General features: G+C 40.3%; 1 protein-coding gene across 10 annotated transcripts in view; it reads left to right on the forward strand.

Moving 5' to 3' along the window:
* Window positions 1-17,852, forward strand: part of LOC111521552 (putative RNA-binding protein Luc7-like 2) — a 65,835-nt gene extending 47,983 nt beyond the window's left edge. For 5 of the 10 annotated variants that reach the window (XM_026456379.1, XM_026456381.1, XM_026456386.1 and 2 more), the window contains 5 exons: window positions 1,199-1,375; window positions 3,893-3,984; window positions 6,538-6,567; window positions 11,658-11,849; window positions 16,275-17,567. In XM_026456379.1, the coding sequence (XP_026312164.1) occupies window positions 1,199-1,375; window positions 3,893-3,984; window positions 6,538-6,567; window positions 11,658-11,849; window positions 16,275-16,452 (669 nt within the window). In that variant the 3' untranslated portion in view covers window positions 16,453-17,567. Of the gene's footprint in view, window positions 1-1,198; window positions 1,376-3,892; window positions 3,985-6,537; window positions 6,568-11,657; window positions 11,850-16,274 lie in introns of all 10 variants that reach the window. The other 5 variants (XM_026456380.1, XM_026456384.1, XM_026456385.2 and 2 more) reach the window with 2 other exon arrangements.
* The last annotated feature ends 9,096 nt before the right edge of the window (window positions 17,853-26,948 follow it).

Here is a 26,948-nt window from a genome sequence, read left to right on the forward strand (position 1 = left end):
AGAGACAGGGTTTCTTCATGTTGGTCAGGCTGGTCTTGGAACTCCCGACCTCAGATGATCCACCTGCCTTGGCCTCCCAAAGTGCTAGGATTACAGGAGTGAACCACCGTGCCAGGCCGTTTTTTTTTTTTTCCTAAAGACAGAGTCTCACTCTCTAAGGCTGGAGCGCAGTGGTGCGATCTCAGTTCACTGAAACCTCTGCTTCCCGGGTTCAAGCGATTCTCTTGCCTTGGCCTGCCGAGTAGCTGGGACTGCAGGCGTGCACCGCCCTGCCTGGCTAATCTTTTGTATTTTTAGTAGAGACAGGCTTTCATCATGTTGGCCAGGCTGGTCTTGCTCTCCTGACCTCAAGTGATCTGTCCACCTCAGCCTCCCAAAGTGCTGGGATTACAGGTGTGAGCCACCGCACCTGGCTGGTTTTTGTTGTTGTTGTTGCTGTTGTTTTTAAAATTACTTTTGGTAAATTTGTGTTTCACAAAATCTTAAGTTGTATTTATTGATTGTAAAGTTGTTCATAATGTTCTCTCTTAATATCTGTAGAATGTTTGCAATTCGTGTCTTCTCTTTTCTTGATTGATCTAGCTGGCCAGTTTTATTTTGTTTTTCAAAGAACCAGTCTTCTAATCTACTGTTTTCTTCTTGTTTTCTATATCATTGATTTCTGTTCATGTTTATTATTTCTTTCCTTATACTCCAGTGGAGAGAGGCCCTAATTAGGGATAGAGGATGGAGATAAAGGGAACCTGTAATTTTCATAACAAAATAGCCATGCTTTTGTGTTTTTTTTTTTTTTTTTTTTTTTTTTTGAGCTGGAGTCTCGCGCTGTCACCTAGGCTAGAGTACAGTGGCATGATCTCGGCTCACTGCAACCTCCACTCCCCAGGTTCAAGCGATTGTCCTGCCTTAGCCTGCTGAGTAGCTGGGATTACAGGCACACAACACCATGCCTGGCTTATTTTTTGTATCTTTAGTAGAGATGAGGTTTCACCATGTTGGCTAGGCTGGTCTTGAACTCCTGACCTCGTGGTCCACCCTCCTCGCCTCCCAAAGTGTTGGGATTACAGGCGTGAGCCACCATGCCTGGCTGCTTTTGTGTATTCTTTAGAAAACATTTTGGTATAAGCATAGTATATTTTATTTAATTGGATGAATTTTAGTAAGATTTATATGGTCAATTGTTTTTCTCACTTTTGTTTAGGAAGTTTATCGGAATTCTATGCCAGCTTCCAGTTTTCAACAGCAGAAACTTCGAGTCTGTGAAGTCTGCTCTGCCTATTTAGGACTTCATGATAATGACAGACGACTGGCTGATCATTTTGGGGGTAAACTACACCTGGGATTTATTGAAATAAGAGAGAAGCTTGAAGAATTAAAGGTACATTGGTAAAATATTCCTCACTTTATCCTCTTGTTCTTTTGATCTGTATCAGTTGTCTTTTTGTACAATATTCTTGACTATGATTCAGTAATATAGTGTCTAATGATGAATACTAAACAGTGTAGGATTACAGATGGAAATTCAAGTTGGTTTAATGGATGCTGCCTGAGAAACAGACTTAAATATTCTGTTATTTTGGGAGTTACCATTTTATATTATATATGACACTGAGTTAGGAATCTTTCAAACTAGTTTCTAATAGAGTCCTGTAAAATTTCATTGTTATCGTTCTTTTCAATAAAGTCAATAAGAATGTAATATTAATAAAATATGTATAAGAAGTTTGAGAAAATTAGCCCAATATTAATTTGAAATATTTTGCAGTTCTTTACTAAATAACAAGCTTGCAGAATCTCTAGTTTTATTTTACGCTCCTGCTTCCACTTCAGAAAGGACTTATGAAAAAATTTATATATTTTTTTTAAGGGACAATCACTATTAAATATATAGGCTTTTGTGAGGAAGACAACACAGTTTTTACTCTTGTTTAGAGGGGATAAACACCAAAAAGCATGGTGGTATTTCTGAAGTGATAAAGATGAGTGTTGGTGGATATAATCTATTTACCTTTTAATATGCTGATAGCTTTTTAAGAATTGTGGCACTGTAGTGTTTTTCCATGAATTGAGGACTAGCTGACAGATGGGAAACATGGGATAGTCATTTTCTTTGTAACTGTTACCACTGGAATTAGCTCAAGGTCCATAGCATTTAAAATAATGTAGGCTGGGCGCGGTGGCTCAAGCCTGTAATCCCAGCACTTTGGGAGGCCAAGACAGGTGGATCACGAGGTCAGGAGATCGAGACCATCCTGGCTAACACAGTGAAACCCCGTCTCTACTAAAAAAATACAAAAAAAAAAAAAAAAAACTAGCCGGGCGAGGTCGCGGGCGCCTGTAGTCCCAGCTACTCGGGAGGCTGAGGCAGGAGAATGGCGTAAGCCCGGGAGGCGGAGCTTGCAGTGAGCTGAGATCCGGCCACTGCACTCCAGTCTGGGCAACAGAGTGAGACTCCGTCTCAAAAAAAAAAAAAAAAAAATAGAATCAGAAAATGCCTATGGACATCTCCAGATTTGCAGGTAACAGTGGGCTCTTTTCAGTATTCTGAGTAGCTAGGGTGATCTCAAGTAATTTTTTAAAAATTTTCAAAAAGAGTCACTACAGCAAATAGTTATTGGGCTCCAAGTTAAAACTCCAGTGGTTCCTACTTGGGAGTCCGCACATACAGACCTAGCAACAGAACTCAGGCATTTTACTCATATCTTTAAAAGCAGCAGCATCAGGATGGTAATTGGAAGTGACCTAAACATTTCCATATTAGAAATCACAGGGCATGGGAACTTGTAATGATTTATAATGGTTGATGTTTTTTTAAAAAATACAAAATAATACTAGAAAACAGAGGAGGAAAATCTTGTAGAAGTGACTTGGAAATGTCATTAAGAAATCATGAACGGCCAGGCACGGTGGCTTACGCCGGTAATCCTAGCACTTGGGGAGGCCAGGGTGGGCGGATCACAAGGTCATTAGTTCAAGACCAGCCTGGCCAATATGGTGAAATCCCGTCTCTACTAAAAATATAAAAATTAGCTGGGTGTGGTGGTGTGTGCCTGTAGTCCCAGCTACTGTGGAGGCTGAGGCAGGAGAATCGCTTGAACTCGGGAGGTGGAGGTTGCAGGTTGCAGTGAGCTAGGATTGTGCCCCTGCACTCCAATCTGGGTGACAGAGCGAGACTCTGTCTCAAAAAAAAAAAAAAAGAAAGAAAGAAATCATGGAACTGGGTATGGTGGCTCATGCCTGTAATCCCAGCACTTTGGGATGCCAAGGTGCGGATCACTTGAGGCCAGGAGTTGGAGACCAGCCCAGGCAACATGGGAAACCCCATCTCCACTAAAAAATATTAATACAAAAATTAGCTGGGTGTGGTGATGCACGCCTGTAATCCCAGCTCCTCAGGTGGCTGCGGCTGGCAGATGGAGGTTGCAGTGAGCTGAGATGGTGCTACTGCACTCCAGTCTGAGCAACAGAGTAAGACTCTGTCTCTAAAAAAATAATAGTAAGATCATAGGCCGGTCTCAGTGGCTCGCACCTGTTAATTCCAGCACTTTAGGAGGCTGAGGTGGGAGGATCACTTGAGCCCAGGAGTTGTAGACCAATCTGGGCAACATAGCCAGATTTTGTCTCTATTTTAAAATTTGTTTTCATTAAAAAAAAAAAAAAAAAATAGAAATCATGGAGAAAAGTGAAATTTTACACATTTTCCACGAAGTGGGGAAAGATGATGGAAAGAAGACTTGTAAGCCTAATGATTATTTCTGGCAGTAATTCAAATTGTTATTAAACAGATTTTGACAGCAGTTGTACTATATTAGAAACCAGATAATGTAAAGTTTAGGATAAAGCTGATTAAGAATGGACTCAGTAAATATGCTTCTCATTTATTACCATTTTTAAGAGAGTCGTAGCTGAGAAGCAGGAGAAAAGAAACCAGGAACGGCTGAAACGAAGAGAAGAAAGAGAGAGAGAAGAAAGGGAGAAGCTGAGGAGGTATGGAGTAATGGGCCAAGTAATTGAAGTTGAATCTCTGGTTCGATAAAAGAGATATAATTGATTTTAAATTTTAGATGGTGATAAATCTGTTATGGGATGCGGGAAACTTCTGCTTACTTTAAAAAATATTACTGTGCGAATTATATAAATGTTTAGTTATACAAGTATCATAACTCTTGGCCATTTAACGGCATGTGGTTTCCTTTAAAATGTGTGGAAGAGTGAATAAAGAATGCTTCATATCTTGTAAGATTTATAACAAAATCCTTTTCTAGCCCTTTGATTTTTCATATTGGGCTAGATTTGCACCAGGTTAGCATAGAATTATTTTTTTATGATGTATTTTGTGAATAAAAGGTTTAAGGGTGGTTGTTTCATTGAAGGGTTTTTTTTACATTGATATTTGGTTCGTTATTTCCTCAATTCTAGGAGCCATAAACTGTTAAAAAGTCTATTAGTAATACCTCAACGTATATAATTCCTCTTACATTGGTATTCATTAATTGATAAAATCTTATAATTCTTAGTATTTGGAATGTCTAAACATTCTTCTGAGTCACTTTTACCCATTGGCAGCTAAAGTCACATAGCATCATGGTGGCAACATTTTTTTGTAACTCATTTTTATAACTTTTTCAGCAGCTTTAGGATGCACAGTTATATCACAAAGGATTTGCCTGTAGTCCTAATTTATAGTGTTCCCTGAATCATATTACATTTAAATGTCTGAAAGTTAAATACCTTCTCTTCAGAGTTAGTAGATGTGCTTAAGCTAATTAAAACCCTTTGTAGTACTAGGTTATGCTCACTTCCTTCAATCTTTGAGCATATAATACTCAGTATATTTCAAGAAGTTTAAACAGAATTTATGTTACATGGCTTATAATCAGGTAATCTTTTTGCACCATAATGACAATGAAACAAAACTACATGTCTATATGGTCCCTTTTCAAGGGAAGTGATGTCAGTCCTCTATTAAGAGAGAGAGAGTTCTTAATTACCATAAAGTTTACCTCAGAGCTTTTATCTACTTGTTCTTTTGTGTACACTGAGTCCTTATGGGAATGTTGCCCACTATTCTAATATATAAGTGGAATTTTCAGTAATATTGGGAATCTCATTTTAAGATTCAATTGAGGTGACAGTAACATGGAACAAAATTTCTTTGCAGGACTACATTTTCACATTTGTAGATGATGAAAAAGTATATCACATCTTACTCCTTTGTTTGCCAAATGGCAAGTTTCTTTTGACAGTGATTATACAATGCAAATTTCAGAAATGTTAAAGTAAGTTGTTGAATCTGTGAGCTTAAAGAAATATGGAAGTATGGAAGATGAGGAAATTAGAAACTAGTATAAAATTATACAAGATGGGATAAACGAAAAAAATCATAATCATTTACTGGGTGCTTATTGTATGCCAGGCACTGTAGTAAGGAATTTATCCATATTCATCTAATCTTTATAAACCCCACCCCCACTTCACCCCGGTAAAATTTGTATTAGTATCCCTCTTTTGCTAGTGACAGAGAGTAAGCTGAGAGAGGATATATAACTTACTCAGGTCACACAGACAGTGAATTGTAGAACCAGAAATAAAACTCAAATCTGGCTGATCTCAAAGCCGTGTTTTCAACAATGCTATGTATCATCCAAAAAAAATAATCCCTGTGGTGTTGTACTAACCATAATATTCACTTTACATTTTAATTGTTAACTGTGTGCTAGGAAATGTGACAAGTGCCTTATGTAGAGTGTCTCATTTCATTTGAAGAAACATGTTGTAAAATTGAACTAGGTGTTCTATAGATTATAGTATGAGGCTGTAGCTCCAAGAGTATGTAGATCTCAGACCATAGAATTTCACTCTTCCCAGAAGGGAAAAAAAGAAATGACAGATATAATATATTTTTTTCCAAGCACTTAAGTGGTTTCTGAAAAGTTAGCAAGTTGTGATATATAGGTTGAGCATCCCAAATCCAAAAAATCAAATCCAGTGAGCCTCAAAATCCGAAACTTCTTGAGTGCTGACAGCATTTAAAGGAGGTGCTTATTAGAGCATTTCAGGTTTTGGTTTCTGGATTTAGGGATGCTGAACTAGTGAATTATAATGCAGACACTTCAAATTTTGAGAAAAAATCGGCCGCCTGTAATCCCACCACTTTGGAAGGCCAAGGTGGTAGGATCATTTGCATCCAGGAGTTCAAGACCACCCTGGGCAACAAAAAATGTAAAAATTTTAAAAATACGGAAAAAATCCGAAATACTTCTGATCCTTAGCATTTCAGAGGAGTACTCAACCTGTACTGTGTTTTAATCTCCTAGGAGCATATTCTTTAAGAGCCAAGTATTCTGAGTTAAGCAAACCCTGCAAGGTGAAGAAATCTGCCGAGTTTGTGGTGTATTTTGGGAAATTTTATGTGCATAGGTACATGCCTTGTATTTATAAAATTAATGTAAACATTAGAAATCAGGAAGAATATAATGTAACATTGTACTGTTTTCTTATTTATAGTCACTTTTCTAAAAATACATACTCTTTTTTTAGGTCCCGATCACACAGCAAGAACCCGAAAAGGTAGGTGTATTACATAAGACAAGTATAAGTAGTGAAGTTCTCTTTTTCAAAGGTAGTTTTTACAGATTAAATGGTCCTTTAAAAAAATTTCTTTTTGGCAGGGCACGGTGATGCACGATTGTAATCCCAGCTACTCAGGAGGCTGAGGCAGGAGAATTGCTTGAAGCCGGGTGGCAGAGATTGCAGTGAGCCAAGATTGTCCAGCCTGGGCAACAGCGGGACTCTTAAAAAAAAAAAAAAAAAAAAAAATTTAAATCGTTTAGATGCTCAGAGTAGAGATGTAAAAGGATTAATTTTTTAAAAATCGATTTGGGTGGTACATTTAGGAAACATGTTCTAAGAGGTTGTAGCTGTTGAAAACATAAATAGGTTAATAGTTGGAGAAAATTTTGATTGATAGGTTAAGTAAAACCAAAATGTTTAGTATACCCTGCAGTCTTGACTTTATGTGAGTTTATTACCCATTCCTTTATACAGTGATCACAGAAAGCTTTCAGAGGCATTTGCAGCCTTAAAGAGCAAGACAATATTTTGACTTTCAGCATTAATATTTGGGGTTTGAAACCTTTCTTTATCGTTTTTGCTAGTTGGTGATACATTTTTTTTTGTCTGAGAAAGGCAGGGAAATGCGTTGTACTTCATTCTTTCTCAATTCTTCACTTGCCTCTCTCATTCTAGTCGTTGAGCTTTTCTTCATGGATCCAATCCCACCTAGAATGCCCTTTCTCAGTCTTTTCCAAATTCTACTATTCCTCTTGTTCAGATCACATCTTCTTTTAGAAATCTTCTGAGTTCTCAGCTCTAGAGACTATTTCCCAAGAACTTTTCCCTAAAAAGTAGAGAATTTGTTGTTATGAAGGAAAAACCTGGCTGAGCGCAGTGTCTCACGCTTATAATCCCAGCACTTTGGGAGGCTGAGGCAGGCAGATCGCCTAAAGTGAAGAGTTTGAGACCAGCCTGGCCAACATGGCGAAACTCTACCTCTACTAAAAATACAGAAATTAGCCGGATGTGGTGGCAGGTCCCTGTAATCCCAGCTACTTGGGAGGCTGAGGCAAGAGAATCATTTGAACCCAGGAGGTGGGGGTTACTGTAAGCCGAGATTGTGCCACTGCATTCCAGCCTGGGTGACAGTGAGACTGTCTCAAAAAAAGAAAAGAAAAAAAACTTATGGTTCTGTTAGCTAAATCTTTCAATGGTGTTTCTGCCTAAAACACTGAAAAACTAAAGAACATTAGTAAGTGGGGCCTGTTGTGTCCGTTAATTTCTATTATTGGTGAATTTCTCTGATCTAGCATAAGTAGAAACATTGAACTGTGATACTGTTCTTGTTTACTGTTTGATTAATAGAAGCTGGTCCCTTTGTTGAAAACATAAAGTATTGCACATAGAACATCTTTAGATATTTGGGCCAGATATTTAATTTCTACTCCTCTAGTCCTGTTACTTAGATAGTACGTTTGCCTTGTAACTGGGCTCCTTACTTCTCTGTGCTTGCCCACTCCCCTTTTTCACCTCATTCTATTTTTCACACATCAGCCAGGATAAGCCCTTTAAAAAAATGAAATACGTCACGTCAGCCCTCTGACTCTCCAAAGGTTTTTCATCTCATTCATAAGAGAAGTTAACATCTTTACCAAAGCTTTTACATAGGGTGACGGTGTGGTCTGGGGTGTCTAATCTTTTGGCTTCCCTGGGCCACACATCAGATACACTAATGATAACTGATGAGCTGAAAAAAAAAATTGCAAAGAAATCTCATAATATTTTAAGAAAGTTTACAAATTTGTGTTGGGCTGTATTCAAAGCCATCCTGGGCAGCATGCGGCTTAGAGGCTGCAGGTTGGACAAGCTTGGCATAGCCCAAACTGCCCTGGGATAGTTCTGGTTTATGTCTTTTATCTCAGAATATGTATTAATAGCTTCTCATTACACTCAGTAACTTATTCAGAGCCTTCTGGTTTGAATGATGAAGTATCTGGTCATCCTGCCTATAAGACCCTGATGTTACTTCCTTTTGCTCACTTCATTCCAGCCACACTGGTCTTTTCCTTCGACATGCTGAGCTTTTTCCCACCTCAGGGACTTTGCATCTGTGTTCCCTCAGCCTGAAGCACTCCTCTCTGAGATGGCTGATTCACTTGTTGCCTTTCTTTCAGCTTTGCTTCAGTGCCACCCTATCAGAAAAGCCTTCCCTGCTTATTCTGTATAAATAGTTCCACTCTTTTCTCTTTCTCCACCCAACGTAATACCTCTTTTAATTTTTTTTGAGATGGAGTCTTGCTCTGTCACCCAGGCTGAAGTGCAGTGGTGCGATGCCAGCTCACTGCAACCTCCGCCTCCCAGGTTCAAGTGATTCTCCTGCCTTAGGCTCCCTAGTAGCTAGGATTACAGGCACGCACCACCATGCCCTGTTAAGGTTTTTTTTTTTTTTTTTTTTGATTTTTAGTAGAGAGGGAGTTTCACCATGTTGACCAGGCTGGTCTTGAACTCCTGACCTCAAGTGATCTGCCTGCCTCAGCCTTCCAAAGTGCTGGGATTACAGGCATGAGTCACCGTGTCCAGCAATAGATCTTTTTTTTTTTTTTTTTTTGTAGCCACCTGACATACCTTTATTTACTGCCTACAAACCTGTATATCCCTTTCTATAGTATAAGCACTAAGTTTAGTTCAATAACTTTATTTTGCTTCTCAACCTCCCGTAGTACCTAGAACAGGCAAAAATACCTAGTGAATATTTTTTGGATGAAAAAATTACCTAGAATTTTTTAAAAGATGAATAAAGTTACACATTGGAAGAAAAAGCATTCATAATAACTCAAAATGAGTGGTTAAACGACATATAATTTGATAAAACTTATATTGAAAGAGTTTTATATCTTTTCCCTCTGCTTCCTTTTGGAATTATTTCAGCTGTGGAAATACGTTTTGTTTTTGTTTTAGTTTTGTTTTGTTTTTGAGACAGGGTCTCACTCTGTCCTGACTAGCTGGGACCACAGGCATGTGCCACCATGTCCAGCTAATTTTTAAAAATTTATTGTAGCTATGGAGTCTCCCTATGTTGCCCAGGCTGGTCTTGAACTCCTTCCGTTTAAGGATTAAGCAATCCTCCCATTGTGGTCTCCCAAAGTGCTGGGATTACAGACACAAGCTACTGTACCCAGCCAGAAATACTCCTTTTAAGAGTGGCTAAAACTACATCCATGTCATGTACTTTTGTTTGACTATAATGTTGATATAAGCTGAATGCGTTTAAGCATTGTTTATGACAATCAGTTGAACATAAACTGTATTTGTAAACTATCTCATATGTATAATATGATTTTGAACTTGCTGTATCAAATTATGAGCAAACCTCACATTCTTAAAGTGACTTAAATTTAACAGTTTTATTGAGGTATTAAAAATGATTTACTCTGAAGTCAGTGATTTTTAGCAAATTGAAAGCTATGCACTATCACCATAATCCAGTTGAGAACATTTCCATCATAAAGTGACTCTTCTAACAAAGTTGCATGCCTTTGTTTCCCCTTGTTTTCTGTCAAATGTTTATGTCCTCTGCATGCCATTTCCACCCTCACCACGCACCCCCACCGACCCCACAAGTTAGTTTGTGACCTGGTGGAGGCTATAAAAGTGTCTTACCTTGTGGGTTTCTTTTCAAAAAATGTTTTTATTTTGCCAGCACCTTGATTGTAGATCTTCTGGGTTTTCAGAATGTTTTTCGTTTCTCTATTTCTGTATATTCATTAGAAATACATTTTGTTATTGCAGTCTGAGTCAAGTTTTCAAAAATGATTATCACAAGTTTTCTTTCTCCCAAACTCTTTGCTCCTTGAATAGAAAACTGTCTTACTGTGTATTGTCTTACTCTCTATTGCCCAGGCTGGAATGCAGTGGTGTGAACACAGCTCACTGTAGCCTTGACTTCCCAAGCTTGGGTGATCATCCTGCCTTAGCCTCCCAAAGTGCTGGGATTAAAGGCGTGAGCTACCACCCCTGGCCCTTACTCTGTTTTGATTACACTGTGACTAGGCATGCATATTGTGGGCATTAAAAACGTATTTCTGTGGTTATCTCACCTTTCTAACTGAGAGAGAGTAATTTATCCTGACGTATGCTTCGTCATCTCTTCTCTTCCCTTCTATCCAGGTCTGTCAGGTACATATTTAATTTCTAGAGAATACAAAAAATGTTCAGGATATTTAAGTGCAATTAAATTCATAACGCATCTAGATAATATAGTCCCTGGCATATAGTAGTGGTTCGAAAGTTGCTTTCACTTGAAAAACTATTTCTGATATAAATTTATACATTACTGATTGATCTCTGAGAATTATCAGTGTCTTGTTTTTGTTTTTGAGACAGAATTTCACTCTGTCTCAAAAAAAAAAAAAAAAAGGTTTCCTATGTGAGTTAGAACACAGGATCTACATCTTTGACAATAATTAGACTGGCATAAGACTGCCACGTGTTATGAAGTGCTGAACTGCATATCATAAGAGTAAATGATCTGAGAGTTCAGATGAGGCAAATAGCAAAGTAATCAAAAATGGCTTCAGGTAGTTGATAAAATTTGAACAGGTAGAATCAGCTAGGAAAAAGATACTCCATATAGAGTGAATATCCTGATGCCCAGGCTGGACTGCAGCAGTATGATCACAGGTCATTGCAGCAGCCTTGACATCCCTGGCTCAAGTGATCCTCACACCTCAGCTTCCTGAGTAGCTGGAACTACAGGCACGTGCCTCTCTGCCCAGCTAATTTTTGTATGTTTTATAGAGACAGAGTTTTGCCGTGTTGCCTAGGCTGGTCTCAAAATCCTGAGCTCAAGCGATCCTCCTGCCTCAGACTCCCAAAGGGTTGGGATTACAGATGTGAGCCACGGTGCCTGGCTGAGAATTAAGTTTTATGTTGAATTCTAATATGTAGTTATTAACACACCAGCAATTTAGTGTAGATTTAGCTGACTTGGAATATAATTGACATTAAGACTACTGAAAAAAAGTTTCTCTTTAAAGAAAAGGCTTTAATAAATGAGAAATGTAGCAATTACAAAGGTAAAAACAAAATCTAATCTTGTCTGGTAGATCCAGGTCCAGAGAGCATCGCAGACATCGATCTCGCTCCATGTCACGTGAACGCAAGAGGAGAACTCGATCCAAATCTCGGGAGAAACGCCATCGCCACAGGTCCCGCTCCAGCAGCCGTAGCCGCAGCCGTAGCCACCAGAGAAGTCGGCACAGTTCTAGAGATAGGAGCAGAGAACGATCCAAGAGGAGGTATTGATGTGTCAGTCAGAGGATATGGAGCTCCCTTAATGTTTTAGAGTTGTTTATGTTTACTTATGTTACTTATGTTTAGAGTTCAGATTATTGGTTTGAAACTTTTGCATCTGGTAATATGTACACATTTGTGTGTGGGTGTACAACATTTTTCTGTGATTATATGGGTAGTTTTGAAAGAATATACTTACGAGCCAGAGCAAGAAATTGGAACCAATACATGCAGAGGTTATTGCTTTTCTCTGCTTAGTGTGTCTTGGAAAAAAGTTCTTTACAGGTAAATAATTTTAAATACCAATGCCCTTAGTATGGATCAGCAAATTAGGGGCTCTGAGAAGTCCTTTCATTAAAAGAGTTGTTTAGCTTTGATTTATTGTTTTCTAAACTTATTTGAGCTGGGATGCTTTTTCAGAGCAGACACATTCTAGTATATTCTGGTTTTATCTGCACTATAGATATGTATTGTTACATACCTTTAGCTTGGCATGGCAGACTCATAATCTTAAGGAAGTTCTAAGACTTCCTTGGTTTAATGAGAACATTCAAAAGGTGCAGGCATAGGGTAAGGTATGTTTGAGGACTTGAATATCTATTAAGAATAGACAAAGGATTATAATGTGGTAGAAGAGTTTAGCATTCAGTCTGTATAGATCAAGCTCTCAAAACTTCTCAGGTCACATGATGGCCCTTAAACCAGGTAATTTCTGTGTAATGTAAGCCATGTTTAAAATTGCTTTTTTCTTGACAACTATTCAAAAGTATATGTATGATAAACATTTTTTGAGTGCCTAGTACCTACTAGTCTTACATATTCTGTGGATTACTCCACATAAAATCTATAATAAAATCCGCAGAAAGCTGTCAAAATCTTTCCTTTTTTTGACTCAACTTTCCATTCCCTGAAAGCACCCACTAGCTGAGTTTGTTAATAGGCTCTCAATATTTTATTTCTTATATTCTGGCCTTGTTTTTAGTAGTCCTTAAGGTGATTTTAATAATAATTATATATGTTTTACCGTAGTAGACTTAGTAAAACATAAGAAAGACATCTAACATAGTTGAACAACTTTAAGTTGCTCTAAGAAGTTTCCTATGTGAGGCCGGGCACAGTGGCTCACGTTTATAATCCCAGCACTTTGGGAGACCGAGATGGGCATATCACTTGAGATCAGGAGCTCAAGACCAGCCTGGCCAACCAACCCCGTCTCTATTAAAATACAGACATTAGCTGGGCATGGTGGTGCATGCCTGTAATCCCAGCTACTCAGGAGGCTGAGGAAGGAGAATCGCTTGAACCTGAAGGTGGAGGTTGCAGTGAGCCAGGATCGCACCACTGCACTCCAGCCTGGGTGACAGAGCGAGACTCCGTCTCTCAAAAAAAAAAAAAAAAAAAAAAAGGTTTCCTATGTGAGTTAGAACACAGGATCTACATCTTTGACAATAATTAGACTGGCATAAGACTGCCACGTGTTATAAAGTGCTGAACTGCATATCATAAGAGTAAATGATCTGAGAGTTCAGATGAGGCAAATAGCAAAGTAATCAAAAATGGCTTCAGGTAGTTGATAAAATTTGAACAGGTAGAATCAGCTAGGAAAAAGATACTCCATATAGAGTGAATATCCTAGGCAAATGCAGAGAATGAGCAGGGAGTTTGTAAAGGACAGAGTGATTTGTAGGCCTCTTATCTCACGCTCTTGAAACTGATTTTGGGGGTCTACCCTCAGTGCAGTGTTCAGAAATAAGCATTTTTAAAGAAGTTACCTGTCTTATCTGCACAATGAATTTTCAGAATTATCCTGCTAGGTGATGGAAGGTTTAGACATTTTCTTGTGTCAATCTGCCCAATTGTCATTGTTGTTGCTGAACTCTTAAATGTCTTTATTGGTGGTGGGTATGGGAAGGATGGGTGTGAAGTCCCCTCATCTGAGATTGTGTTATTTTAGTCCCTAATGCTTCCTGCGTTTATGAAGTTGTATAGGAATTTTTCCACCATACATGATACATGATCATATCTAAGATGTCAGCATGTTCATAAGGAGGATTATTTTTGTAAAATTATTAAAAGTTTTGCTTTTCTCGAGCACTTTCTCATCTTTGAATTGAAATTATTCTCTTCTAAAGCATCATTCTTTGTTTTTACTAAAAATTATCAGATAATTATTGTTAAAACCTACTTGGTATTTCATACAACATCAAGTTATCGCTACATATTTGGGTTTAATTTTTCAAGGTAAAAGTTCTTATTGAAAGCCTTTTATGTTTTGCTGTTCTCCTTTCCCTACTGTAGAATACTGGTCTCTGATATAAGTAGATTGTCTTTGTGACCTGTTCCTGGCAATAGTACCCCGTGTAAATGAGGACCATTTGCATCTTTCTTTTTGCTGTGTTCAAACATGTTTAGTGCAGACTCCAAAGTCAGATTACTTGGGTTCATTGGTTTAGGCTAAGTAATTTATTTTTTTGAGACGAGAGTCTCTCTCTGTCACCCAGGCTGGAGGGCAGTGGCGCGATCTTGGCTCATTGCAACCTCTACCTCCCGGGTTCAAGCGATTCTCCTGCCTCAGCCTCCCAAGTAGCTGGGATTACAGGCCCAGGCCACCACACCTGGCTAATTTTTGTATTTTTAGTAAAGACAGGGTTTCACCATGTTGGCCAGGCTGGTCTCGAACTCCCAACCTCAGGTGATCCACCCGCCTTGGCCTCCCAAAGTGCTGGGATTACAGGTGTGAGCCACCATGTCCTGCCTTGGCTAAGTAATTTAATTATCTCACTTGTCTTTCCCCATCTACTAAGTGGAGATAGTAAGAATACCTGCTTTAAGATTATTGGTAGTTTGAATAAAATAGTATATGGAAACCGCTTATGTGTGGGACATAGTAGTTGATAATCATTGTTTTTCAGTTGTTATTACTGATCTCTGGGACTGTTTAGCAGCTAGTGTCTTTTTAGGTATCATTTTTACCGTCTCTTTTCATATTTTATTCCAACAAAGGCTATGGATAGGACTAATGTAGACGTGGAATCACTAGACTTGGCACTGTGATTTTTTTTTTTTTTTTTTTTGAGATGGAGTGTCGCCCTGTCATCCAGGCTGGAGTGCCGTGATGTGATCTGTGCTCACTCACTGCAGCCTCCGCCTCCCAGGTTCAAGTGATTCTCCTGCCTCAGCCTCCCGAGTAACTGGGACTACAGGTGCGCACCACCACACCCAGCTAATTTTTTGTATTTTAAGTAGAGGCGGGGTTTCACTATGTTGGCTAGGCTGGTCTCGAACTCCTGACCTCAAGTGATCAGCCCACCTTGACCTCCCAAAGTGCTGGGATTACAAGTGTGAGCCACCGTGCCCAGTCTTTTTATATCATTTTAAAATTAAGTTTATTAAAACATTAAGTAGAATGTTCAAAGTTTACATTATTTTAGAATCTTTTTTTGTTTAACCCTCAACTATATTTCTAAAACTGAACAGTCATATTTTTTATTTTCCTGAAAGTATTAATTATTCAGCTTCTTGGTAGTGCCTCAGATCCTAATTTTGAATATGGGTTGAGTGAGATAATTATGTAAAAGTACTATGTCACCTGTAAAGAACCAAATAAATGTAATTTGTTGGATTTTAGATGTTGGAAGTATAGAAGATTCCATGTTTATTCTGATTCCATAATATGTTTGGTTTTTCTTCTGATTGTTGTTATTTACCTTTCTTATTGAAGTTGGGTATGGGAATGGAGAAGGTAGTAAACAGTTACGGCTAATCAAGATTTATTAGTGTGAGCATCTTTGTCTTTTTTTATTTCCCCTTGTTGGTTGAATAAGCTAACTCAGTATGAGTCGATTTTTAAAAGTGGTTATTTAAATTCATATTAATAATTGAGTAGTTCTCTTATCTAAGTCAGGTGTTGGCAAACTGTTGCCGATAGGCCAGATCTGGCCGGCAGCCTGTACAACCAGCAAGCTATGGATGGTTTTTACATTCTAAAAAGAAAAGAACACTGCCACAAAGATTGCATGGACCTGCGGCACCCCAGATAGTCACCATCTGGCCCCTATTCTAAGCCATTTTAAAATTTAGACAATACCTTTCTTTCACTTTTTAAAGCTATTATCTATGTATTAGTTTTTATATTGAAATACCTTTTATGAATTGGAGAAGCTCTGTTGTCTCTGAGATAATGAGAGTAGCCTGTAAGAAATTATTTTAGCCTTCTGACCCTCAGCTATTTGTTTTTCACCTGTCTTCTTGTTTTAATGCCCTTATCAGCTATGGTAGTGCTCAGTATTTGGTCAGAAAACTGACTCCTCTGTCATGGGTATATTCTTCTATATATCTTCAGCTATCAAGAGCTTAATATTTATCCTATTCTTTAATTTGGGTTTTTGGGTTACCCAACATATTTTGCTCCTCAAATTAATATTTTTCAGATCCTCAAAAGAAAGATTCAGAGACCAAGACTTAGCATCATGTGACAGAGACAGGAGTTCAAGAGACAGATCACCTCGTGACAGAGATCGGAAAGATAAGAAGCGGTCCTATGAGAGTGCTAATGGCAGATCAGAAGACAGGAGGAGCTCTGAAGAGCGCGAAGCAGGGGAGATCTAACTAGCTGTGTATATTTCTTCAATCCTTAAGCTTCCTATGGAGTTACGTACTATTGTTTAGTTCACAGCTGTTCAGGGCGACAGTGAGCAGATCCAGACACCAGATCCAGCTAGGCTAGATGTACAGTATCTAACTTTATCTGAACTGAACCTGTTTTCCTTGATGATGCCTAAAACTACATCCATAGTTTCTGGTGAACCTGTAATACAGTTCTGAAAGTACAGTTTTATATAATAAGATGCTGATCTCTTTATTCTTTCAAGTAAGAGTGATAGTGAACAAATTGTGTTACTTGCCTTGGGATTTTTTGAACGTTTGTAAAATGCTGTCTTCCTAGTCCAAACAGCTGCAGCTTTGGGCATTTTTCTTTTTAATTCTTCTTCCTCTGACTTTGTATCCCTTAATACCTACACTCTCCAATTGTAAGAGAAAGGGGGCAGGGAAGCAATATAGCTTCCATTCTAAGGCTGTATTCCTGTCATGAATTACCAGCTGATTACAGTTCAGAGAATTGATCCTGGAATGTATGCCGGAGAAATTTAAAATACTGGGGTTTGTTTAATGGTGCCTATTTAGAGTTGGAAGTTGAACAGCTGTTGCATTACATACTTTTGCTTTTTTATTGAAATTTTGAAATCAAACTTGTCTTGATTTTTCTGTTCTGTTGAATTGCTATGTTCAGGATGTTCTTGGGGGGTGGGGGCAGGGACTCTTTTCGTAATAAGCACTTGTTTTATTTTGTGTGTGTGGAGTATAAAGGCTACACCCTTATTGTAAAAAATAATAATAAAATGAAAGAAACAATCACCACCACCATTATTAAACTGTAACTTGTCTAGTAAATTGTCACTAGAACTATTTGCTGTGGGCATTTCCTCTATTCTGTTACGTCATTAACAGTGCCTTACTGTGCAAGGCACCAAAGGACATAAATATGTACTTGCAAAGATTCCAGATGAGCTGTTCACGTGGGCCCCTTGCTGACTATATTCCAGCCACTTCAGGGTTGTTTGTAATGACCATTAGAGAGAAGGACTGGACCTGCAGAAGAAACCGGGGTGTTTTTATTCTCATTCAACAAACCCAAATAAAAACAGTATATGTAACCAACATAATGAGACTAAGTTTCTGCATTGAAGAGGTGTATATCCACTAGTAACTTAAACTGTAATTGGCAGGTATCACTTGTGATTCTAGAAATTCTGAGGAAGAAAAATTCCTTAAGTAATGAAATTAATATCTGTGGGTAAGGTCACCTTTCAAGAACTGTTAATGTCCTTCGTCCCCAAGTTTGACAGATTTGATGTCACAGGCATGTGGGCCTGTGTGAAGGTGGTGAGAGAATGGGAAACTAAGGCCATTCTAAGTGATACCAGATTACCTTAAAAAAAAAAAAAAAACACCTCATCAAGTTCCCAATTTACCAAGCTATGCCTCATTAACTGAGGGTTTTCTACTGGATTTGGTTCCACACATGCAATTTATATGACATTTAATCTGAGAGACCCATCTGTCTCAGTGGCCCATTTCCCTTCTTTTATTTTTGGTTGCTGAGAAATGTTTTGTATCTGCTTTGTTCCTGGTCGTCTGTGCTGTTCTAAATCCTTACAAGCACTTCGGATTTCATACATTGGGGTTTGGAGTAAAATCAAAAGGACTAACTGGTTGGTGTGAGGAAGAATGTCTGGGACCTGGCCCATTATAATAGTGTATCTGGACTTAGATTTTGAACTCGAAAGCATATATACAGTTGGAATGGAACACTTGTAGAAGTAACACAGGTCTATGTATCAATGGTTACTGCAGTTGTGGTTTCTAGGTGGTACAGGCTGCCCCAGCACGAACAGGGCATGAAGTGCACCGTCACTGTGGGGCTGCATGCCACACCGGACCACTTCAACTGCATGGCTCTTTACGTGATTGATGCCACTGAATTAGAATAAAATCTCAGATCTTCGTATCACTTTCTCATACACAATTTTTGGTCTTTCTGTGTTGGTGACTGGTAGAAAGCATAACTAAGTATATCGTATTTGCAAAAAACTTGTTCCTCTGGGGAGTGTTTTGCTAGGTTTTTACCTTCAGTAAGGTTTCCTTCATTTTGCTGTCATCAAGTATTACCCTAAAGCTCCTTTGCTGAGCTTATCAACACCAACTAAAACTAAGGAAAAAAGCCTCCTTTAATAGGTACGTTTTTAAATTTATTTTATTTTTTTTGAGGTGGAGTTTCACTGTTGTTGCCCAGGCTGGAGTGCAATGGTGCAATCTCAGCTCACTGCAACCTCTGCCTCCTGGGTTCAAGCAGTTCTCCTGCCTCAGCCTCCCAAGTAGCTAGGATTACAGGCGTGCACCACCACACCTGGCTAATTTTTGTATTTTTAGTAGAGACAGGGTTTCACCATGTTGCCCAGGCTGGTCTCAAACTCCTGGCCTCAGGTGATCTGCCCACCTCGGCCTCCCAAACTGCTGAGAATATAAGGCATGAGCAACCCTCCCCACCCTACCCCTGCCAGGCTTGTTTTTTAAACAAAGACTTTACCTGTGATTATTAGACCTAAAACCAGTATACCTTTATCTTTTTCAAGTTCCCACTTTCCCCTCCATGTTACATTTCAAGAATCTATTTTTAGTGATGACTTTCAACATTGGCCTTTTGAGCCATCACCAAGTATGCATTACAGTTTCCACAAACACTTCCCATTTGATGTAGTAAATTCTTTCAAAATGGTTTTTAGGTAATGGTTATGTATATCATTTAAATTTTTCCAAATAAATGCTGGTTATAATTGTTAAATGTTTATGGTTTTTTTTTTTTTTTTAATACAAGGTCTTGCTATGTCACCAAGCTAGAGCACAGTGGCATGATCTTAGCTCACTGCAACCTCAATGTCCTGGGCACAAGTGATCTTCCCACTTCACCCTCCCAATGTGCTGGGATTATAGGCACGTACCACCATGCCCAGCTAATCAGAAAAGAAAAATATTTGTACAGGCCGGGTGTGGTGATTCATGTCTGTAATATCAGCATTTTGGGAGGCCGAGGCAGGCGGATAACTTGAGGTCAGGAGTTCGAGGCAGGCGGATAACTTGAGATCAGGAGTTCAAGACCAGCCTGGCCAACATGGTGAAACCCCATCTCTACTAAAAAAAAAAAAAAGCCAGGGGTGGTAGCACACACCTGTAGTCTCAGCTATTTGGGAGGCTTAAGGCACGAGAATCATTTTAACCCAAGAGGCAGAGGCAGAGGCTGCAGTGAGCCGAGATCACACTCCAGCCTGGGCAACAGAGTGAGACTTCGTCTCAAAAACAAAACAAAACAAAACAAAAAATTAGCTGGGCATGGTGGCACATGCCTGTGATCCCAGCTACTCCAGAGACTGAGGCAGGAGAATCACTTGAACCCTGGAGGCAGAGGTTGCAGTGAGCTGAGATGGCGCCACTGCACTCCAGCCTGGACGATAAGAGTAAAACTCCCATCTAAAAAAAAAAAAAAAAAAATTGTAGAGATGGAGTCTTGCTTTATTGCCCAGGCTGGTCTCCAACTCCTGGGCTCAAGCAATTCTCCCACCTCAGCCTCCCAAGGTGCTGATACAGGCATGAGCCACCACATTCAGCCCATTTATTGATTTTTTAGCTTTAAAATTCTAAGCAAATACTACATATCTAAAAAAAAGACCACACATACCTAATGTGGGTATTCAGCTGTTACGGCTATCCCAGTTGTGAAACCATTGAAACATGTCCTTTCAACTGGTAAATTACCTGCTGCCCTGGGCTAGTTGAGTGCCTGCCCCCCAACGCAAGACCAGCAAGCACAGCCAGGAACCTCCAGCATTAGTTCACTACCACATGCTATACTGACTTAAATATTTTCAAACACATTCTTGTCTGTTTTGTATCTGAAAAAGCAGAAGCTATTTGATGTAATACTGATTTTCTTTCAAAAATGGTTTTTAGGTAATGGTTATCTACCTTTTAAGTTTTTTTCAAATAAATGTTGTAGGGTTTGTTTTTCTTTTTTGTTTTTTAAGATAAGGTCTCGCTCTGTTGCCCAGGCTGGTGTGCAGTGGCGTAAGCTCAGCTCACTACAGTCTCATCAACATGCTGGGCTCAGGCGATCTTTTCACCTCAGGCCCCTGAGTAGCTGGGACAACAGGCGTGTACCACCATGCCTGGCTAGTAGTAGAGACAGGGTTTCATCGTGTTGGCAAAGCTCATCTCCAACTCCTGAGCCCCAGCGATCTGTCTGCCTCAGCCTACATCATGATTTTATTATATCTTGACAATTGATAATTAAAATTTCCTGGGGTATAAATAAGGCAATACAAAGTTGCCCTTTCTCAGTCCTTTTCTCTGTACTGCCTGTTATTTGAAAAAGCATTTTCTCCCTCAGGGAAGTTAGGAAAGGTTAGAGAACTGAGAGGACAGGGTTTCCCTAGGCAGAGGCTAAGTAGGGGAGAGCAGGCAGGGTTCTGTCAGCAGAGTAGTACTGGGGCCATGCGTGAGTGGGGCCTTGGAGGCTCTAGGGTCAGCAGGAGCACACCTGCATGTTCTCCAGGTAGCAGCCGAAACATTAGGATGTTAGAGGTTTGGGGTCTGTAGGCATATCTGGGGATCAGAACAAGCTAATGGCCAGCATTGGAGGGTTTAGGCTGAAGCAAGGCATTGAGACTCACAGAATTGGGCTGTCAGTCAAGCAAGGATCCAAGAGATGGGGCCAGCCAAGCAGAAGTCAAAGGCTGGTGCCAGCATCAAAATCTGCTCTGACGATCCTTTGGGAGGCTGATTCTTCAAGTCTCAAATGTTGTTCACACCTATCTCTGTTGCCCACCTGTAAAAGAAAATACACTCAAATGGGCTTAAACTCTGAAGGGATCTTAGCAGCTCATGTGATTGAGTTGCATGCCAGCTCCATATCTTGGACTAGCACCTGAGCCCTATATCCATATGAAGAGAAACCATTCCATCTTGTGTCTCTTAAGAGCAGGGCAGGCCGGGCGCGGTGGCTCAAGCCTGTAATCCCAGCACTTTGGGAGGCTGAGACGGGGGGATCACGAGGTCAGGAGATTGAGACCATCCTGGCTAGCCCGGTGAAACCCCGTCTCTACTAAAAAAAAAAAAAAAAAATACAAAAACTAGCCGGGCAAGGTGGCGGGCACCTGTAGTCTCAGCTACTCGGGAGGCTGAGGCAGGAGAATGGCGTAAACCCAGGAGGCGGAGCTTGCAGTGAGCTGAGATCCGGCTACTGCACTCCAGCCTGGACGACAGAGCGAGACTCCGTCTCAGAAAAAAAAAAAAAAAAAGAGGCAGGGCAACTTTTCCCAGAACCTCTCGCAGCCTTCTTCTCACATCTCTGTCCCTGGCACCGAGACCTACGTAGACGATGCTCAATGAATGTGGAATGAATTAATGAAGTGCCTTATTGTGTCCAACATACGTTAACCCACACGATCTCATTTGATTTGTACAGCAATCCTGTGGTTACTCGAAGGGACCATATTCTATCACCATCATGCCTGTTTTCCAGAGTAGGAAGCTGAGCCATGCTGAGTGACTAATACGACAGAGTCAGCGGACAGCTTTTTGATTCTAAGTCCAAGGCTCTTCCTGGCATAAAGTCTTGTGATAGGTAGGTCTCAGCTGAGAGTGGCAAGAAGGGAGCAACAGAAATGTCCATCACAAAAAGGACTGAAATGCATGAAGCAGGATGATAACTGCAAGTACTGTCCTATTTCCAGCACCTTTTATTCTAGTCTCATAGTATCTCAAGCTGATTGTAACAGATAAACCCATAGTTATCCAAATAACATGGTATATAGGAGTTACCATTTTTTGTTTTTTGTTTTGAGATAGGATCTCACCATGTTGCCCAGGCTGGGGTGCAGTGGTGCACATGGCTTACTATAGTTTTGACCTCCTGGGCTCAAGTAATCCTCCTGCCTCAGCCTCCTGAATAGCCCCAGCCCCACCCACCACCCTCCCACTCAGCTAATTTTTTTTTTAATTTTTAAATTTTTTTTGCAGAGATGGGACCACGCCATGTTTCCCAGGCTGGTCTCAAACCCCTGAGCTCAAGTGATCCTCCCACCTTGGCCTCCCAAAGTGCTGGGAGTATAGGCATGAGCCACCCTGCCTGGCCAGTTACATTTTTTGATTTCCTGAAATTTTTGTTCACAAAGTTTGATACAAATTGCTTGAAATCAGTACAAAAATCTACTGGGTAATGAAATATAAAGGAGACTGAAGAGATGATAATCAGTAAAAGGGCTTGAACTCTGATTGGATGTTTGTTTAAAAGGCTGGAACAACTGGAGAAATTAGGATATGATTGAATATGAATTTATTAATTTTATTAGGTATAATGGTGGAATTGCAATTACATAGAAGAATACTCTTAGGAGATAAGCGCTGAAGTATTTAAGGATGAAGCATCTGGATGTCTGTGGCTTTCAAATGGTTCAACAATTTGCTAAACACATATGAAGAGCAAGTATAACAAATTGTTCACTGTTAGATCTAAGTAGATCATTGGTTTTTCAACTTTTGTGTATTTTTGAAAATTTTCACCAAGTTGGGGGGAGGAACTCTTAGATTTTCCATTTAAATAATCACTTTAGACCAGGCGTGGTGGCTCACGCCTGTAATCCCAGGCTGAGGTGGGTGGATCACCTGAGCTCAGGAGTTCAAGACCGGCCGGGCCAACATGGTGAAACCCCATTGCTACTAAAAATACAAAAATTAGCCAGGTGTGGTGGTGCACACCTGTAGTTGCAGCTACTCAGGAGGCTGAGGCACAAGAATTGCTTTAATCCTGGAAGTGGAAGTCGCAGTGGGCTGAGATTTTGCCACTGCACTTCAGCCTGGGTGACAGAGCAAGACCCTGTCTCAAAAAATAAGTAAATAAATCATCACTTTATATCGTTATTTTCTGGAGGCCATATATATGGGTGTTTTTAAGGCAGGGTTCCTCAAAATACGATCTCTAAACATTCTGAATCAGAAACACCAAAAAAAAAATATTCAAATGGCCAATGAGCACATCAAAGAAGAATCAACATCATCAGTCATTATGAAATGAAAGTTAAAACTGCCAGGCGTGATGGCTAATTCCTGTAATCCCAGCACTTTGGGAGGCTGAGGTGAGCAGATCACTTGAGGTTGGGAGTTCGAGACCAGCCTGACCAACATGGAAAAACCCTACTCTACTAAAAGTACAAAATTAGCCAGGTGTGGTGGTGCATGCCTGTAATCCCAGGTACTTGGGAGGCTGAGGCAGGAGAATCACTTGAACCCGGGAGGCGGAGGTTGCGGTGAGCCAGGATCATGTCATTGCACTCCAGCCTGGACAATAAAAGCGAAACTCCATCTCAAAAAAAAAAAAAAAAAAAAGTTAAAACTATGAGATCCCATTATACATCCACTGGAATGACCAAAAGTAAAAAGACTGACAGCACTAAGTGTGAATGAAGATGTGGAGCAACTGGAACTCACATTTGCTAGTGGTCGTGTTACATGGTATAGCTATTTTGGAAAACAGGCAGCTTCTTGCAAATAAGCATATCCTTACCATATGGCCCAACAATCCTCATTGGTGCCCAAGAGAAATGAAGACTTACGTCCAAACACTTGTATTTGAACATTCATAGCAGCTGTATTCATAAGAGCAGAAATATCCATCAATTAGAAAGCAGATAAAACAGGCCAGGCGTGATGGCTCACCCCTCTAATCCCAGCACTTTGGGAGGCCGAAGCGGGTGGATTACTTGAGGTCAGGAGTTCGAAATCAGCCTGGTCAACGTGGTGAAACCCCGTCTCTACTAAAAATACAAAAATTAGCTAGGCATGGTGGCAGGTGCCTATAATCCCAGCTACTTGGGAGACCGAGGCAGAAGAATCGCTTGAACCTGGGGGGTGGAGGTTGCAGCAGTGAGCCGAGATTGCACCATTATACTCCAGCCTGGGTGATAGAGTGAGACCCTGCCTCATGAAAAAAAAAAAAAGATAAATTGTGATATATCCCTACAAAGGAAGGGATTACTGACACAAGCAGCAACATGAATACCTTTACAACAAGCGGAGCTAATAAATCAAAAGCTGAGCTAAAGGAATGAGACACAAAAGAGTACACATACTGTACAATCAGTTCTCTTTATGTGAAATCCTAGAACAGGCAAAACTGGTTTCTAGGGACAGAAAGGTTTGCTTGGGGCCAGAGCTCAGGGAGGACCAAGGATTGACGGCAGAGGGATACAAGGGAACTTGCTTGCGTGTTGGAAATCTTCCATATTTTGATTGGCAGTGGTTCCATGGGTGTCTACATTTGTCAAAAGGCAGTCTTGAAATGGGTACACTTTCTTCATTATGCCTCAGTAAATCTGATTGAAAATATATACACTTTTTTTTTTCCCCCTGTTGGCAGTATGGACTCTTTTAGGCAAGGTAGCTCAAAATAATGGCTTCTGGACCACCAACCAGCATCAGAATTGCCAGGAAAACTGGGAAAGATCTTGTTTGGGGACCCCCCATCCCACACCTGAGCTACTGAAAAACCAAATATCCAGAGCAGCTCTTCTGTGGCCAGAGATCCTGAGTCAGAGCCGGACCTCAAAAGCTCCACTACCTAAGCTGGGGCTGGTGGTCATGTTGAGTGTCAGTTTCAAACAATAGCTGGCAGTGCGTGGCGGAAAGAGACTAGTAGAGGAATTCCATGCAGACCAACCTGCTGTGTAGCTCTTCTCTTTAAACTTCTGCTTGTAGAAAGCGAAAGATACGCTCTAAAGTAAGGTTGAAACTCGTGAGAATTTACCTTGGTGAAAGAAAGGGTTAGAAGCTATTTTTAAAAAGCAATTGCAAGAAGCATTTCTGAAGTCAGAACTTCTCAACCCAGGCTGTACACCAGACTCTTGTGGACCTTTTAAAACATCTAATTTCTGTTTTTATCAAAGGAGACATGAATATGGTGTTTTTTAAAAAGGTGGATATGGTTTTAAGTTTGTAAATGTATGTTTAAAAAAAAAAAAAAATCAGTCCTGACCAGGCACGGTGCTTCACGCTTGTAATCCCAGCACTTTGAGAGGCTAAGGCAGGAGGATTGCTTGAGCCCAGGAGTTCGAGCCCAACACAGGCAACAGAGAGAGATCCTGTCTCTACAAAATATTTAAAATCTAGCCAGGCACAGTGGCCTGTGCCCGTACTCCCAGCTACTTGGGAGGCTGAGGCAGGAGGATCACTGGCACCCAGGAGTTGAGACTGCATTGAGCTGTGATCACACTGCTGCACTCCAGCCCAGTCAACAGAGAGGGACTGTCTTTGAAAACATAGGGAAAAAAAAAGTCTGCCTGCAGCCTAGTCTCTCTGTGAACTGATTCCTCTTTGGAGGGAGACATTTAAAAATTTTAAATTATATGTAGGCGAAATACACAATCTTGAGAGTACAGCTTGATGGGTTTTTATATATGTATAAGTCATTCCTCAGTATCTATGGGGGATTGATTGAAGGATCCCCCATTTTTTTGAGATGGAATCTAACTGTTCCTCAGGTCTGAGTGCAATGGTGCGATCTTGGTTCACTGCAGCCTCCGCTTCTGCTTCCTGGGTTCAAGCACCAAATCTGAGGGTGCACAAGTCTCTCATAAAATGGTGTCGTATTTGCACATAACCTATGCATACCCTCTGTATACTTTAAGTCACCTCTACATTACTTATAACACCTAATGTAATGTAAATGCTACGTAAACAGTTGTTACATTTTTTTGTGTATTATTTGTATTTTTTTAAATGCTTTTTTCCCAAATACTTTAAACCCAAGGTTGGTTGAATTCACTGATGTAGAATCCATGGATAGGGAGGGCCAACACCCAACTCCCACCCAGATCAAGATACAGACCACTTCCAGCACCTAGAAAGTTCCCTGATGCTCCTTCCAAGCTAATAGTCCCCGCTTCTCAAGATGATCGCTATTCTAACTTCGGACACCACTGGTTAGAACCACTTTAGGTGCTTTCTGCAGTTCCCCTGTATTTGTTTTCATAGTTCTAAATAACGTTTATACTGCTGTTTCTTGGCTTGCCAACTTGGGACAATAGTAACTTTCTCGAACAGCAGACCAGACTTTCAGTCTCCATCCTCACCAAGTAAAGCAAAAACATTCCAGATTTACAGGCCCTGGGATCACTCCTACCACCACCTCGGCTTACTCAGATTGAATCCTGCACCTGGGAGGAGTCTGGGTACCTGCGGGGTTTTTTTTGTTTGTTTTTTTAAGAGATGTGGTTTCGCTCTTGTTGCACAGGCTGGATACAATGGCGCAATCTCGGCTCACCACAACCTTCACCACCAGAGTTCAAGCAATTCTCCTGCCTCAGTCTCCTGAGTAGCTGGGATTACAGGCATGTGCCACCACACCTGGCTAATTTTATATTTTTAGTAGAGACGGGGTTTCTCCATGTTGGTCAGGCTGGTCTCGAACTCCCGACCTCAGGTGATCAGCCTGCCTT

This window comes from Piliocolobus tephrosceles, chromosome 8, assembly GCF_002776525.5.
Source record: "Piliocolobus tephrosceles isolate RC106 chromosome 8, ASM277652v3, whole genome shotgun sequence".
NCBI classification, from domain to species: Eukaryota; Metazoa; Chordata; class Mammalia; order Primates; family Cercopithecidae; genus Piliocolobus; species Piliocolobus tephrosceles.